This window comes from Microchirus variegatus, assembly GCF_963457635.1.
Source record: "Microchirus variegatus genome assembly, chromosome: 2".
NCBI lineage: Eukaryota > Metazoa > Chordata > Actinopteri > Pleuronectiformes > Soleidae > Microchirus > Microchirus variegatus.
The window spans coordinates 28,987,410-29,003,418 of record NC_139803.1 but is presented as its reverse complement, the minus strand read 5'-3'; the positions used below and the strand labels follow the sequence as shown (position 1 = coordinate 29,003,418).

The 16,009-nt window shown below is 41.1% G+C and overlaps 1 protein-coding gene across 1 annotated transcript; it reads right to left on the bottom strand.

Annotated features, from left to right (window-relative positions):
• Positions 1-1,386: 1,386 nt before the first annotated feature.
• On the bottom strand, positions 1,387-15,780 carry begain (brain-enriched guanylate kinase-associated; the record flags this gene model as incomplete). The annotated part of the gene is made up of 6 exons (XM_083910654.1): positions 1,387-2,919; positions 5,090-5,173; positions 6,466-6,573; positions 13,270-13,336; positions 14,240-14,401; positions 15,710-15,780. The coding sequence occupies 6 exons, from the start codon at positions 15,778-15,780 to the stop codon at positions 1,387-1,389; spliced, it is 2,025 nt and encodes a 674-aa protein (XP_083766780.1).
• Between the last annotated feature and the right edge of the window lie 229 nt (positions 15,781-16,009).

Here is a 16,009-nt window from a genome sequence, read left to right as displayed (position 1 = left end):
TCTTATCCCTGTCTATCCCTCACAGATCTATAGAGCTGCACAGACAGAAGAGATTCCTCCAGGTTTATCGCAGCACAGACGTTGTGGGGCAAACTCTTAACATTGATGTATGCACTGTATATAAATATACTGCATATATACACACACACACACACACACACACACATACTCACTGTCTGTTTACACAGTGTTTTCTCTAGCCTAACTGAGCATGCTGTTTTAAAAACACTGACTGTACACCTTCTTTTTCTACCTGTTCACTCTCCCCCTCCCCTCTGTGTTGTGCGTACTGTGCAGATCTGCTAACTTGCCTGGATACATTTTTTTTCCCTAATTAAACTGAAAACTAGAACATGCAGCCCTTTTGTTTTGGTATGTGTGACTGATGCCAACTGTGGTGGTTTGTGGAGATTTGTGCTGCGTCCTGTGCCAGGTTTGTAGACCAGAAAATTCAAATGGTTGAAAATGATCCTCGGTCTAAGAACAGACTTCTTCCTCTCTCTCTGTTTGTGTGTGTGTGTGTGTGTGTGATTGTGTGCGACTGGAAGAACTGCATGTAGTAACCGTAGCGACAGCAGCATCATTGGTGTACGTACATAAACAACAGAGCAGATATCGACATGTGCACAGTCGTCAGGTTTAAGGCAGTTTCACAAGTGTCCTGGTGTAACGTCGCTACTGTGGCGCAACTCGCTCTGATTTCATTTCCTGCTCTCATATAAAAAATAAGAAAAACAATATTAAAAATCTTGGCAGCTCATATCTGGATTCTTTAGTCGTGTATTATGTGTCCTGGACATTTTATGCTAATATTCTATGTTCATATGTTTTATTTCACGAGCAGAGGTTTATGATTGTGTTAAATCCAGCATCAGGAGAAACTCAATAAGTCTTGTTCTAAATGTTATATTCAGTGCTCAAAGCATTTTAGTCAGAAATGTGTTTTTCCACCTTGTGCATTTTACTGCATGGATTTAATTAGAGTGGATAAGTGTGTTTGGCAGTTTACAGTCAACGGGGTCGTCTCGACTTCAATTCTCCAAAAGATGACTTATTTTATGTCTATCACGCGCACTTTAAGTCTATTGTCTGTGCTGTGTTTATATTAGTAAAACTCCTCGACTGCTGTAGCTCAGTATGTTCATGTGTATGTGATGAATCATCGCCTCTAATCATCACCATCGCTTCCAAACACAGTGAAAAGCTGCTCTCAGTTCGCTACAGCGTGTGACACACAATAAAAAATAGTTGCAGGCTGCATGGAACGTGCCTTGGCTAAGAGATAACACATCTTAATCCCTCATCACAGAGTATGTTTTGCTGTGAGGAGACGTACAGTAAGTAAAGAATCATCATGCATAAAATGAAAAGCTCTGGTTCTCAGTTTCAGTTCAGTAATGTCCCGTAAAGCTGAGCCTTGGTCAAACTGTCTTTCCTCGTCAGTCCCGTGCTGCCAAATTTTTGGTATCTTGGAGAAGTTTTCTTTGGGAGTGCGGGGCCGATGCTGAGAGCAGAGCTGGAGCTGGGACGAGGCCTCACGCTGGGCCGTGGACTGGGGTAGTGTTGAAGACTCGAGGCCTCCAGTGAGCTGTGATGTAAAGACTCCGCTGAGCTGTCTGCGCTCAGATTGACGTAGTCCTTCTTGGTGCTGCTGGACGCTGTGGCTCCCACGCTGCTCTCTTTGTCTTTGGAGCTCCCTGAGAGGAACAGACTGCACTCAGAGTCCTGACTGTCGTCTTTGGCTCTGTAGAGCACAGAGCTTTTCTCCTGCTTGTGATGCTCTGGTGCTTTGGGCTTACGGCTGGGCGACGCCGCCGCGCCGATAGCGAAACACTGGTCAAGCATGCGGCTGTGGAAGACTTCATCCCCATCGGGGAAGCTGCTGTACAGAGGACCTTTGACCTTACTGGAGGAGCCCAGGGCAAAGTGGTGCTCAGAGAAACTGTACGGAGACACACGGCCGGGAATGTTCCCATAGGAAGAGGAGAATGTGTTGATGTCCTCCACGCTGAGCTGTCTCCAGCGGCTGCTCAGGTCGTCCTCGGGGACATGGACGTCCACAGCTCTGTCACGAGCTTGGCTCAGTCCAGATGTGGAGCCCATGCTGTGAGAGGAGGCCAGGCGAGGAGAGCTGGGGTGGTACGGCTCACTGAAGCATGAAGCTGTCCTCGTGTACGCTGGTGAGCTGCTCTTCTGAGGACTCCTGGGAGCGGCCATGTGCTGGATGCTGTGAGACTTCGGGAAACTTGGACTGTCTTTGTCATATGAGGACAAGCCTTTATGTTCGTAGTCACCACTGCCACCATCTCTCCACTCCATATAGAGCCCCTGATGAGAGGAGGACAAGGTGCTGCTGGCCGTGCGTCCACACCCGCCAATCACTGCACCCTTATCATCTGAAGCGAGGCTGAAGCTGGAGTAGGAGCTGGACGCCGGGAGGCTGCCAGTGCCAAAGTCATGATGGTCATGGAAGGAGGACGGAGGCTCGTGGTGAGAGAAGCTTCCAGAGTGATAGGCCTCTTCCTCTAGGTTACTGTCAGTGGAGTTGTGGGCGTGGAGTTGTAGCAGCGCGGTGCCGTGTAAGTCCACGCTCTGCCTGCGCTCCGTTTCCTGCCATCGTTCAGGGCAGTAGAGGGCAGTGTCGCTGCAGTACAGGTCAGAGGATTTATAAGCAACGCGACGATTCAGGTGGTCACTACTTCCTGTTCCTGTCAGAAACTCCACATCTGCCCGCTGTGGGCTCGGTGAGCGCGTTACTGGACAGCTGCTTCCTGGTTCAGGTTTCTCCAGGACCTTAGCGATCAGTGACGTGGGCACAGTGTCGGTGTAAGCGGAGTGGCACAAAGCAATGGTGGCTCCGCTGCCCCGAGTTTGTTTCTCCATATGAGAACTGATGCGCTCCTGGAAATCCAGAGGCAGCTGGAAGACAAAAGAAGTGGGGAGAAGACGGGAAATTAAATTCATCTACAATTTTGTTTTAGTTAGATTCTTCTGCCAGTGAATCTCAGTAATCAAAGTAAATGAGCTTTTCCTTAATAATGTATACAATCAGCTCTTTGTCTTTCATTCACCATGAACTGTTCCTCATCAGTGAATCTGTGTGTATTCTTGCAGTCCAGTTCATGTAAATGCTATCATATTTTTCTTTTTTTCTGTACGTTTTGTTCATTCTTTCCGGATTTGTAATTTTGCCAATTGCAAAATAGAGATGTCTTAGATATATCTCAGTCCTCTCTCTTGATCTTCTTATCTCTGCTGTTGTGGTTTATCGTCACACAGACGTGACCAATGACCTGGTTTGATTGGCTCACGTTTGAACAGAAAGTGTGTGAGGGTCTCTTTTCTCGCCTCTCTTTCTTTATCTTTCATCTTTCTCCTCGTTTCCTCGCTCCCTTTCTGTCTTTCTCTAAGCGTTGGTCTTCTTTCTACCATCAAACACACATCAGGTCCACAGGGAACAGCACCAGTTCAAATTAAACCAGGTTCTTCAGCTGGGAATAGAAAAAATAAAAAAAAATACTGGCTTGGCTTTGTGAAGAAATCGACGCTCACTTCATCATAAAATAACCTATATCTTTGAAGTCAGGGCTATTTTTAGCAGCTCTCGCCTCCAGAGGGACTCTATGGAAAGTAGGTGGAGCTGTGTGTGTGTGTGTGTGTGTGTGTGTGTGTGTGTGTGTGTGTGTGTGTGTGTGTGTGTGTGTGTGTGTGTGTGTGTGTGTGTGTGTGTGTGTGTGTGTGTGTGTGTGTGTGTGTGTGTGTGTGTGTGTGTGTGTGTGTGTGTGTGTGTGTGTGTGTGTGTGTGTGTGTGTGTGTGTGTGTGTGTGTGTGTGTGTGTGTGTGTGTGTGTGTGTGTGTGTGTGTGTGTGGGAGGGAGTGAGAGTGGGTTTTAATTCACAGTTTGCTGTGTGCACCATTTAATTGTCACAGTTCTGCAGAGTTAATCCACGTGACTGCATCTTTTTATAGAACCGAGTATGAAAATGACGTCACTAACTATTATTCTTATTATTATTATTATTATTATTATTATGAGCGAACGTTTTTCCCAGACTATTTTTTTAACATATGATATTTAAATGGCAATTGATTTGCACATAAAACAGTCGTCAGCAATTGGTGTCCCGTGGGCCAAAAGTGGCCCAACAGCATCAGTATGTGGGCCCGGCAAATGATTTGCTTATGTGATCTTAAATGATTTGCTTATCTTCACAAAAAAAAAGAGAATTCAGAGCTTTTATTTTGGAAAAAAATGTGAACTGATTCTGTTGCTAGAATTGAAAACAGTGCTGTTGTCATGGAGACAGCCAGGTTTGGGAGTAGAAGCAGAAGAAGCAGTAATTCATAACATTGAAATGATGCAGAGTATAATGTATGAAGGAGGACAAGGACACAGGTGTCTCACACACATTTGTCATCATCACATCAAGCTGCTGATTAAAGACAACGTAAGGGTTTTTGTTTGAAGACTCTTTGTCTTATATGTATATATATATATGTGTGTAAGAGATTTGGTGCTCAGCATCAGTTCCTTGCTGATCCCTAAACAGCGCTCAGCCGTGCTTTTATTCTTTTCAGGCCATCTCTCGTTCACTGGTTCACTCCTTCATCAGTCTGAGTGAAGAGGCTTTGACAGAAAAACAGCTCTGCATTACAGGAACAATCCACTGGTTTGTTCTAGTGATGTAGAACTTTAGAAGTAGTGATAAGTAAGGATTGTGTATGAAGACTCTGATGTCATCAGAGTTAAAGTTAAATGTTAAGCAGCAGGGTTCCCGTCTGTATTCAGGATCAGTAACATGTGAGTGCTGTAGAAACAACTGGAGATGTCTCATCATTCCTGTCTCTCTGCAGCATTAGTGATAGTTCATCATCAAGCAGGGCAATCGAGGTTCCACACTGGAACTTTAATTTATTTTTATGAGGCCTGAAGATAGTAAAATGTAAGCAGATGTTGTCAAAAGACATTGGAATAAGTCTTTATGAGGTTTTAAATTACACAAAGATGATTTTAAATGCCCACGCAAAGATTTTGCTGCAGCACAGATTTGAGTTGGCGTGAGTTGGTGCTTAGAAGCTCGACGCTCACCTCAGACATCTTGTGCGCTCTGTAGTGAGACTTTGAGCAGTGCAGCAGCTGAGCAGCCAGGTTGCAGTCTTTCCTGTAAAGGTCCTGGAAGAGACAGAGACATTAATCACCAAACCCACGGGTGAAAATCTGTGACATCATATCATCGCGCTTTCTAAATGAGGCTTAATTACTGTGTGTGTGTGTGTGTATGTGGAGAACAATACATCTAAAAATAAAACCGATCCATTCATTATTTATGAGCTGCTCGTCAATGAATCATAGTCACAAGGGAACCAAAGAGAACCTGGCGTAAACTGGGCTCAGGAGTTAAACATAAAACATATTTCATATCATTTTAATGTAAAACCTGCAGAATCTTTTGTAAAAGAAAGGCAGATTCATTATTTAGTGGTGTCTGAAATCATCCGGGGAATATAGTGCAGTTTAATTATTAACATGTCGTTTCTCACCTTGCGGACGTTATTAATAACCACCTTTCTTTTTCATTGGTAATATTTCCTCTGTCTTCCCATAATAGTCTGTGCTCATTTGAATGGAGCTGCGTTCACTTATCTCCACCTCCCAGTGTTGGAAGCTGCTGTCGTGTCATTTCTCTCCGTCTCGGTGCTTTCTCTCCACTTTGGATGCTTTTCAGATTTGTAGTTGAGCAGAGAGAGAGCGAGGAGAACCTGGTGTTCTTTTAAATCCATCCATATATATATATATAAAGGTCATTCCACTGCTGCACTGTAGTCTCCTCCTGACAATACATCCAATAATATCAAAGGCTTCTGTCTGACAGCTATAAACTCCCCCCACATGTTAACCATCACTGCTTTTTCAATCTTTGTATTGTTTTATTCTGTCGCCTGGGGACGTTTGGCTTCCCTGCAGTTATTGTGGATGTTTCAAACAGACCATAATGAACATTAGAAAGCTCAGTGAAGTCTTAGTCATTGTTAGTGGAGCGGTTTATGACCACACTTTTGTGTGAGGTCAGAACATGAGGTTTATTCATTAACCTGTGATACACAAAGTTGGATAACGAGACGTAAGAACATCCCATAAATCCGTTAGATGAACTGTATTTCTCTCATCTGATGGTGCCACAAACTGACTCCTCCCTTTCCCGAGCACCTCAGGAAACTACGGCGGCCTTTGCAAACCAGAAAGGATAAAAACACAATGGTTTCTCTTCACTCCTCCTCCGTCCTTGTGGATTCATGCCTGTGTTTTTGTGTCTAAGGCTTGTGTTTTCCATTTGCGTCGTTAGCGTCTGTTTCATAACGCATGGCCTCCTCTGTCTTAATTCCACCTGAAAACTGCTCCACATACACTTATATTTAACTACAGAACTGTTTTACAGTGCGTGTGACGCAGCTGTGAGAACTCACATTGTCCTCTCTGAGTTTATTAACGGTGATCTTCGCTTCCATGAGGTGGTTGTTGAGGACGATGATCTCGCGGCTGAGGGCTCTCTTCTCCTCTTCATGGTGCTGTGACTGCAGCGGAGAGGAAAAAAGAGCGGTAGACGGAGTAGATGATAAGAGCAGGTGAACAGGGTGAGAGGAAAGAGTGGAACGTAGAGATATAACCAGAGAAAGATGAGGCAGCAACAGAGGGAGGAAGGAAAAAAAAAACAAGATGATAGAGGAGGAGAAGAAAAATGAGAAGAGTGTGAAGCTGGTGCCAGCAGCAGGTCTTAATTAAAAGAAGATTACGTTGCCAGAGTTCATATCATATCAATTACTCTGGGAGAGAAAGAGAGGGAGAGAAAGAGGGACATAAGACTCATGAAACACCCGTCCTATTTTCAATTATTACTGTGACAGAAATGCAAAATGACTTTTCACAGTCAGAGACACTAACAGAGACCTTGATGTTTGTCTCTGTGTCCACGTTTGTCTCAGCACCTGTGAGTCTCACACTATCAACATTAGAATGATGATGATGATGATGATGATGATGATGATGATGATGATGATGACCCCAAGCTTTCCTCCACAGTTATCAACTGAAAACCACTTTGTTCAGTGTATCGATACAGAGCCTGGAGGTTTGCAGTATAAAATCCCCTTACCTCAGTGTAAATAACCTTTATAATATAGTGAAACCGTGATTTATTTTCCATAACCATTGTCATAACTCGTACCATAAACATTGTCTTAATTTGTACAATAGATAATATCTATTGACAAACAAATATTATTTGTAATCAATATTTGTGAAAAGATGAACTGGGAATTCAATTCAATAATCAATTCTTACTCAGAATAATCACGCGTTGTTTGTTCTGCAGCTGAAACACAACGACGAACACAAGGTGTTGAAATAATTGTACAATGAAGTGTGATTGGTTATAAAAAGAAAAGAAAGAAAAACACAGCAGAACTGACTTCCTCTTTGTGTTTACAGCAGTTGTTCGGTGTAATGGGTGTATTACTACAGAGGGTGTGGCTCAGCGATAACGACTTACTGTTTATTAAAATCAAATAAAATAGTGCTTTGTTTAAGTTTAAACATAAAGATGCAGATTAAACCTTCATCTGCACTGTTGTCAGATTTGTTCTTTCTTCACGATATTTACAACAATCTAGTATTTTACACAAGAGATTATTTCATTAGATTATCATCAGACTGCAGTTAACACACACACACAGTTTGGTAATTGTGAGAGCCGGCACACTACAGCAGCATCATCATCAGCAGCAGCAGCAGCATCAGTTGACAAATGACCCGGCTGTGAGCAGTGGCTCGGCCTCCCACTCCCCTCACCTCTGATCTCTCAATAGCGGCGATTGTTTTGAAATGCAGGGCTTCACAGAGCTACAGGATCCAATCTAAGAGGTGGTGATTACTGTCAGATTTTCTGTGAGGATCTCATTAATCAGCTGTCAAAACACACGGCTCTGTGGCACTCACTCACTCACTCACTCACTGTGCAGCTCATTTCTCTGGATGACTTTCTGCGAGTCTGAACGTACACACGACCACATCAGGATGAGTTTAATAACTCAAATATGTCTTTATCTGTGATTATGATGAATGTGTATAAGAGAGTCAGAAAACATGTTTTAATTTATGCAGAATTTTGCAGCTTTTGGTCTCTTGCTCTGTAAATAGTGTAATTTGTAATAATAGTATTTAGTGTTTGTCAGTGGTAACACTTTACATTCAGCTATAATAACAATATATAGAATGGTGTGAGGACTTGTAGACGAGTGGAGCAGGCATAAGAGAGGATGAACTCAATAGCATCAAAGAAAACGAATATAAAGAGATCACTTTGTCATTGTCTGTAACTGGTGGTTAGTTGGTTTGGTTGCTAGGTAGAAATAGGCTCTGAAAGCTTTTCAAGTATGTATTTGTTGAATGGAGTAAGTGACAAACACAAATGTTTTCTGCTGCAGTTTCTCTCTCCTCACTGGACAAATGAAGCCGAAATCCCCGGAGATGCAATTACGGAAAAACTTTGCTTTGGAGCAGAGAACAGAAACAGAAAGCTGCACTCCAGCTAAACAGGGTCTTATTTTGAAGGGGTGTGTGTGTGTGTGTGTGTATGCGTGCGTGCGTGCGTGGAGGGTAAGATCAGATACTCTAACCTAATTAAAAAAGGATTTTCAAATCTACACAGCGACGATAACGACTCCCTTTGAACAAAGTTGAACCGATTTGAGAAACAAATACAACAAAGTTAAGTTAAATCTATTATTTTATGCAGATTTACAGAAACTGTAGCTTTATATCTAAGCTTTGTTTCAAATAAATGTAAACTCATCACTGGCTGTAACTAAGAATGGTTTGTAAATAGTAAATTGTAAATCATCTATCATAGTAAACGTCTGCATTTTTCATGTGTTTCCATTTCCCTTTATGTGATGAACATATGGAACATTAATGACACTAATCTGTGAATAATAATAATCTCTGGCAAACACACGTAAACGAGCCATGACTTGTTAATTTTTGGCCATTTTATAAAACAACAAATGCTTTTATAGTCTGTTTATTTTTGTCTATTTTGAACATGCATGTTTTCATATTTTATAATTGGATTTTCAGCTTTGCAAACAATGACTGCTCTAAACGTCTAAACACGCAACAGCAGAGCTTTAGTCGTTCAGAGCCTCGGGGATTAAGCGAGAGCCTGTGTTACATAAACATCAATTATTCACATTGGTTATGACAGGAAACAGATCAATATATCTGGAGAGAAATGGAATGCAGTGCATCTTCTCTGGGATGTAACTCACAGTCATCATTCATTATTATTGATGACCTGACTCATTAATCCTTCAACTGAGAAATCATTAATTCATCTAATAAGCTCTCTAAATTATGAAAAATAACAACAAATGTCAACCACAGATTGAGCCAAAGTGACGTCTTAAAATAATTAACTCTGATGAATAATCCGTCCCCTGAACGTGGTTAAAAGCTGTGTTAATGAATAAATATTAAATATTAAATATCCACCACTTTAAAGCTTTAAAGGAATAAACTCTAAATCTCATTATATCAATTATTATCAAATCTATTTATTTTAGTTATTCATGTTTCATTTTGCTTCCTGAGGAAAACAGTTCTACATTTTGATGCAGTTACATGTTTATATGTTACCAACATAAGATTAAGAATAAGATTTACCAAATGAAACAAAGACAAAATGAAAATGAACTCAAATGAAGAAGAGCTGACACTTCAGATTCAATCCGGCTCGTAACATGAATTTGTCAACATTTCACAGTATGATTAGAATCTAATAATAATGTTAAATGCTATATTTTTCAGTTCCAACAGCCTGTGACTAAATGTGTTTTTCCTGTGATCCACTGTGATCTGTAGGTTCAAATGGTAAAATTAGACTTCATAGTGTTAAAATTGTACTTGGTTGTTCATAATAGTTTTGAAAAAGATCCATGTTGATAGAAACATTTAGAGTTCTTATAGTTTGTCATGGTATTATTTTAGCGTTATTGCACCGTTTGTGGCCCCTGAACTAAAACTTTAGATTTCAGCACCAAGGACAGCTCCTTCTAAACGGATGGATTCTGGTGGGAAAATAAAAACGAAACAGAAAAAAGCCCTTATAATAGAGCGAGAATGATTTATAACTTGTGTTATTGTTTATTCTGGTCCATAGCAGCCTGTGTTTTTTTTTTGTCTCATCTCTTAATGAGCAGACAAAAGACCAACCTGGCAGAAATCGAAGTGCAGCTGTCTTTTGTCAAACGTTTATCTGCAGATCAGAAAAAGTCCTCCAACGTCAGCATCACAACAAGCTTCATCCCCTCCTTAATCTTTGCTTGGCTCTTTATGAAATACTTGTATTCTGGGCTGTTTTTCAGCTGACCTTGTCGTTTCAGGCCGCTCACAACTTTTAATTACTCGTCTGATTTGAAAGAAGCTGCCTTTGTCACAGGCTGCACTGTTGTCTACAAAGGAACACACACACTCAGTCCTGAAATGTCATTGTGTGACATCACAAGCATTCTCTCTCCACGGACAAACCTTTAAAATTAATGGACATTTGAAATTCTCAGTTTGTTCCTAATAGAACAAAGCATGAAGGATTACACTGGGAGGCAGATTGTGTTTTGAATGGCTGTCGTCTGCATGTTTCATACGCTATTTTACGTCTATGTTGATTTATTACAATTGTCACATTAATGAGTTCACAGAGAAAAAGATCTCAATGAGCTGCCACGAATGAAGATAAACCACAGTGGAACAGTGGAGAAGATAAATGAGCGGATTAGTGATTGGACAGCCGAAAACAAATACTGTGTTTGTTTAGTGTTTGTCGAGTCTAAAAGAATATAGAATTTTGTAAAAAAAAAAAAGTGTTTTATTCAAAACATCACATTAATTTTTTTCTTTAAGAGAATTCAAACCAATTTATTTATCTGTTTATTTGATAAATAAATAATAAATGAAATATAAATGATAATAAATTAACTTAGCAGTAAATAAAATGCAAATAAAAGCAAATTTTCATCTGATTGTAGGGCACAAACAGTTATATATATGTGTGTGTATATATATATATATATATATGTAATTGTTATTTTTTGACTTTAACCACTGGAGATTTTCTGCTGTAGAGGAAATACATGAGTGAAAGACTTTAAAGAGAATGGTGGTGAAGAAGCCTCAATAAGTTATGAGCACATGACATAAACGCACACTGCATGAATGTGTGAGTGAATGCAGACATGAATTCAGCAGCAGTTTTGAGCACTCGAAGCGTTGGTAAACGACTTGACTTTCAAGACTTTTATGGAATATTTACATTTACTGAAATATTGAGGAGTTAACTTTGTGATTTGTTTTTCAAACACGGGAAACTTTGGCTCAATAATTTGAATTGAATGTCTTTTTTTAGTTGATTTAGAAGTGGAATATCTGGGAAATGATCTCCATCTTCTATGTTCATATGACCTGACTGTAGGTTAGCGTTAGGTAAGGCTAAGACCTGAGACTTGCTTGAGACTTGCATATGTGTGACTTACCCATCTCTGGTGCATGGGGGTAAATGGCAGACGTGTAGTGTAAGCAGCTTTTAGATATGGAAATCTCAAAGTAATCTGCTCAGTGCAGATTTGCTGTTGTTCACAAAGGTTCAGTAACTGCTTGTCCCTGGTCATCTTCTCCCATGATTGTGTGTGTGCTGCAGGCAAACGTCTGATGAGATTATGATCCACTTTAATCAAAGTACTGTAAGTTACCAGAGCGCTCCTCGCCGTAACGCCGCCCTCATCTTCCTCACTAACTGACTGATGAGTCCCAAAGCTGAGGCAGCGAGCGAGGGGAAAACTCTCGGCCTGATGCGATTGGACAGCTGCAGCTGAGGTGATCAGGATGGCAGTTAGCTCTAATAGTTTTCTAACAGGGTTGCACGGCAGAAAAGACCAATTACTTTGGACATTGATTGCGCTCCCTGTCTTTGATCATGTAATTGCTCTGAGAGAGAATACGGAGCGCTTCTGCTGCTAAACAGGTGTGTTCACATCGATTCAGCACAGTTTTCATTTCTCTCATGAAAGATGGAGGGAACAAGAGAGAGAGGGAGAAAATCTTCTTGTGTGTGTGAAACCATAGCTCATCATCATGCAATTTATTATTATCCCTGTATTTGAGGATGTTTCTGTTTCTCAGGATTAATCTCACTCAAATGTTTTCACTCATCTCCATTTCAACGAGCTAATGCTTCATCTATACTCTAATTATCTTTGTTTATGCAAATGACATCAGACCTGTTGTCTCCTTCGCAGCATCACTGAGCATCAGTCGTATATGCATCAGTAGTGCATGCAATAGTGCAGAGTGTAGCCTACAACCAATCATTTAATACAGGAAGAAAACCATGATTGAATAAGCTTTCTGCAGCCCTTCAGCTTTCAGAGATGTCTTTTACTCGTTTACTCCATTTACTCATTGCTCCAAGGAAGTCGAGAGGATTTCATGTCATAAAAAAACTTCTAAAACGGATTATTCCAGTAGTTTTATCTCTCAGTACATGTTTGAGACAACTCTGCAGCACTTGCGCGAAAGACATGATTTCTCTTTACCATGTTTTTAAAATGCAAGAGAAGACAGAGAACAGAGAAGGAAGAATAAGAGAGCAGAACATTACAACATTAATGTTCTGCTGTAACATTGCTGATTTGCCCGGCGCAAACAAGCAAACGTTTGTTTTGACTGAAAACATAATAATTCTTGAGAAACAGTCTTTATTTGTTTGATAAACTGTCATAAACTGTGTTAGAAGACGATGATGGATCTTTTCAGACAAACACAAACCGTGTATGCTTTCCTAATAGCTACAGGACTAATAACTGATTCCAAATCAAACTCACAAACACCATTCGGATTCAGCGTGTTTCACTAAATATTAACACAAACAGGCACAGCAGTGTTCGCAGAGAAAGGAGCTGAAAATGCAGTTTGTGACAGCAGTGATGAACTGTGGTGAAGTCTGTGTGAGCAGCAGGAGCCTGAAGGCTCAACAAGCCTGCAGCAGAATATCTGTTCACCACAGCTCCTCTATCATCATTAATGTGTGTGGAAATAACCATGAACAACAGAACACAAGAGTACTTGTATTTACCATATTTGCCTTTAGAAACCCAAAGGTTTTTTGATGATTTTGTGTCACTGAGGTGTTTGAGTAAAGTGGAGGACAGAGAGTCTCTTACCGTCCTGTGCATCTTGTCCTCTAAATCCTGGTTGATCCTCTGCAGAGCTGCGTAGCCACTCTGGATCCTAATGTGAGGGAGAAGAAAAGAGGCTCTAACAAGCTCTGCCAATGACTCACATCGTTAAAATCAGGCAGAGAGCAAAGGCTGAGCTTCTGCTTATCATAAAAGAGAGGGGGAAGCACAGAGGTGGGATTTGTGCACAGCTTGAGAAGATCCTAAAGTCTCCTGTGCATGACTTTAATGTTTCTCTCCAGAGTTTTAGACTAAAGTTTCAGGTTTGTTTACCAAATGTATTTAGACCATGGTCCACAGTGTGACAACAGGGTTCTGAAGGCTGAAAACTTCAGCTCCCTCTCACTCATGAAATAATACATGACCATTTAGTCCAAGGCAAAACTCTGTGCACACTGAAAATTTGCACCGAAAAAAGGATTAGTTATCAAATACTGTTGTAATTCTTATGGATACATTTCTGTGCACTAAGAATTATTCAAACATTAGCAGACAAAGCTTCGCCAAGATAAATATTAACATATGAGTTTAGAATATATAAGCTCATGGCATCATATCAACATCAAGTTAATATGCATCCAGTTACTTTATCAACAAACAACACAACACCATGAAAGCCATTCTTTATAATAATTACCTGGAATACCTGAGCCTCCATGTTGTCGCTGAGCTGCCACAGCCTTTAAATACTTTTTTGGCAGAGATTTAATACAGTGTTTGTATAAGTGATAAAAATGAATATAGTTTGGTTTTTTTGTATAGTCGTAGAATAAGCCTTTTAAATTAAACAAACAAGCAAACACTTTCCTCTCTGGTCGGTGAAGGTCACCATGGTTTGGAAAGAAAGGCATCCACTTTCATCTAACTTCAGCTTCATAGCTCCAGCTACATTAGTTTTATGGCTGAGTTACACATGGAATAAAAACCAAAAGCTCACAGAATCCCATGCACACACCTGCGTAGTTTTTCTGTAAATTTCTCCAGTTCCTCCTGAGCACGGCGCAGCTCCGTCTCCAGGTACTGCCGCGTGGATTCAAACTCTGTCTCCACCATCTCTAGTTTGTGTGTGGTGTAGGACAGGCGCTTACGGAGGTCGTCCTTGTGGTCGTGGAGAGAGCTGATGTCACAGATGACAGAGTGAGTTTATAACAGGGTCACAACAATGATGTTTTTCAGAGAGAGAGAGAGAGAGAGAGGGAGGAGGAGGCGAGAAAACAAGGTGGAAAAACACATGGAGGAGAGGAGAAAGTAAACTGTGCACGTGTTTGTGTGAGAGTGAGGGAAGGAGATTAAGAACAGCTGCTGATTCAATTTGTAGTGAGAGAAGTTCCAGGAAGCTCCATGGAGAGGAGAAGATGGATGGATGGAGGAGGAATACTGATCGTCTCTAATTCACTGGGAGGCTGCAGCTCCCATCGGAGTAATAGTGAATTCATTAAAGACATGGTTCTCTGCCTGTGGACACAGACGCAGAGACTTTTGTAAAAGAAGATGTGAAAATATAGAATGGACCTGAGTGAGTGAGTGAGTGAGGAACATGAGACAGAGTGACGGAGAGAAGAGTTGCAAAAGTTTCCACGTCACCATCATCGTCATCAACAACTGAATACCAGATATGAAGCAAATTTGACTTACATTTAAAGCATGTTTGAGCATGGGGGGGTGAACACACACATACACACACACACACACTCAGGGAATGCTGTTGTAATGAAAGGCTGGAAATGGGAAGCAGGGCCATTGTGTGCTGTGGGAGATTGAGCGTGTTTGCAGACTGATGGATGTGTGCCTCACTGAGAGGTTTGAGAGGTTTGATGGCTCAGCGCTGCTTTACAGCAGACACAATGACAGCAGCGCCAACTTTACCTCAGCCTACAGCCTCACTTAAGAAGCTGCTGCTGCTGAAGGAGGAGGAGGAGGAACTGTTTCTCACTGATATAGCTTTATGTCAATAGACAGGAATGGCAGGGCTAACCTAAATGTTTATAGCCACCTGGTTTCAGCTCTCTGTCGATGAATAAATCAGGAGGTAGTCAGCACGTTGGCTTCCAACGACAAATCAAACTAAAGAACCACAAACATGAGTTATCAGGAATCTTACAGGTGTTTTTGCTCTCAGGTTCACTTTTTTTTTTATTGTCAAATTATCATTTTATTCCAATAAGAATGAGTTGGAGTCAGGATTAGAGTAAAGAACATGTAGGGCTGGAACAGTGAGTCTGTATCTGGACACTGACAGACAATAATCTGAGCCGTGTTTAGAGTTGATGTGGAGATGAATGATGGAGATGAAAACAGCTTTTTAATGGCCGTGATCTCTGAATATGAATCAATAGCCGTTAGTCAAAATGAATTGAATGAATTTCCCATTCGTTCATTCACTCATGAGGCCGATGAGGTTTTAACACACACTGACTCATCTTACCTTCTTTTCTGGTGTTTGCAACCATTTCTCTGGGATTTCAGGGCAGTTTTGCCAATATATATTTTTTTCATGTTTTTCTCTCTGTTGCAGCTTTCATGTGTGTATCGTTGCTGCAGCTCTCATGTGTGTATCGTTGTTGTTGCCTCTGCTGCTGCAGACGACGACGATGATGATGATGATGACGATGGCTGACCGACTCTAAGCACAAAGCAACAGTCAAAGCTCTAAGTCTTGCCTGGGGAGGCAGACAGGAGTTGTCTATCTGTGTTGACCCTGGCAAGAGAGCAGAGAAAGAAGAGC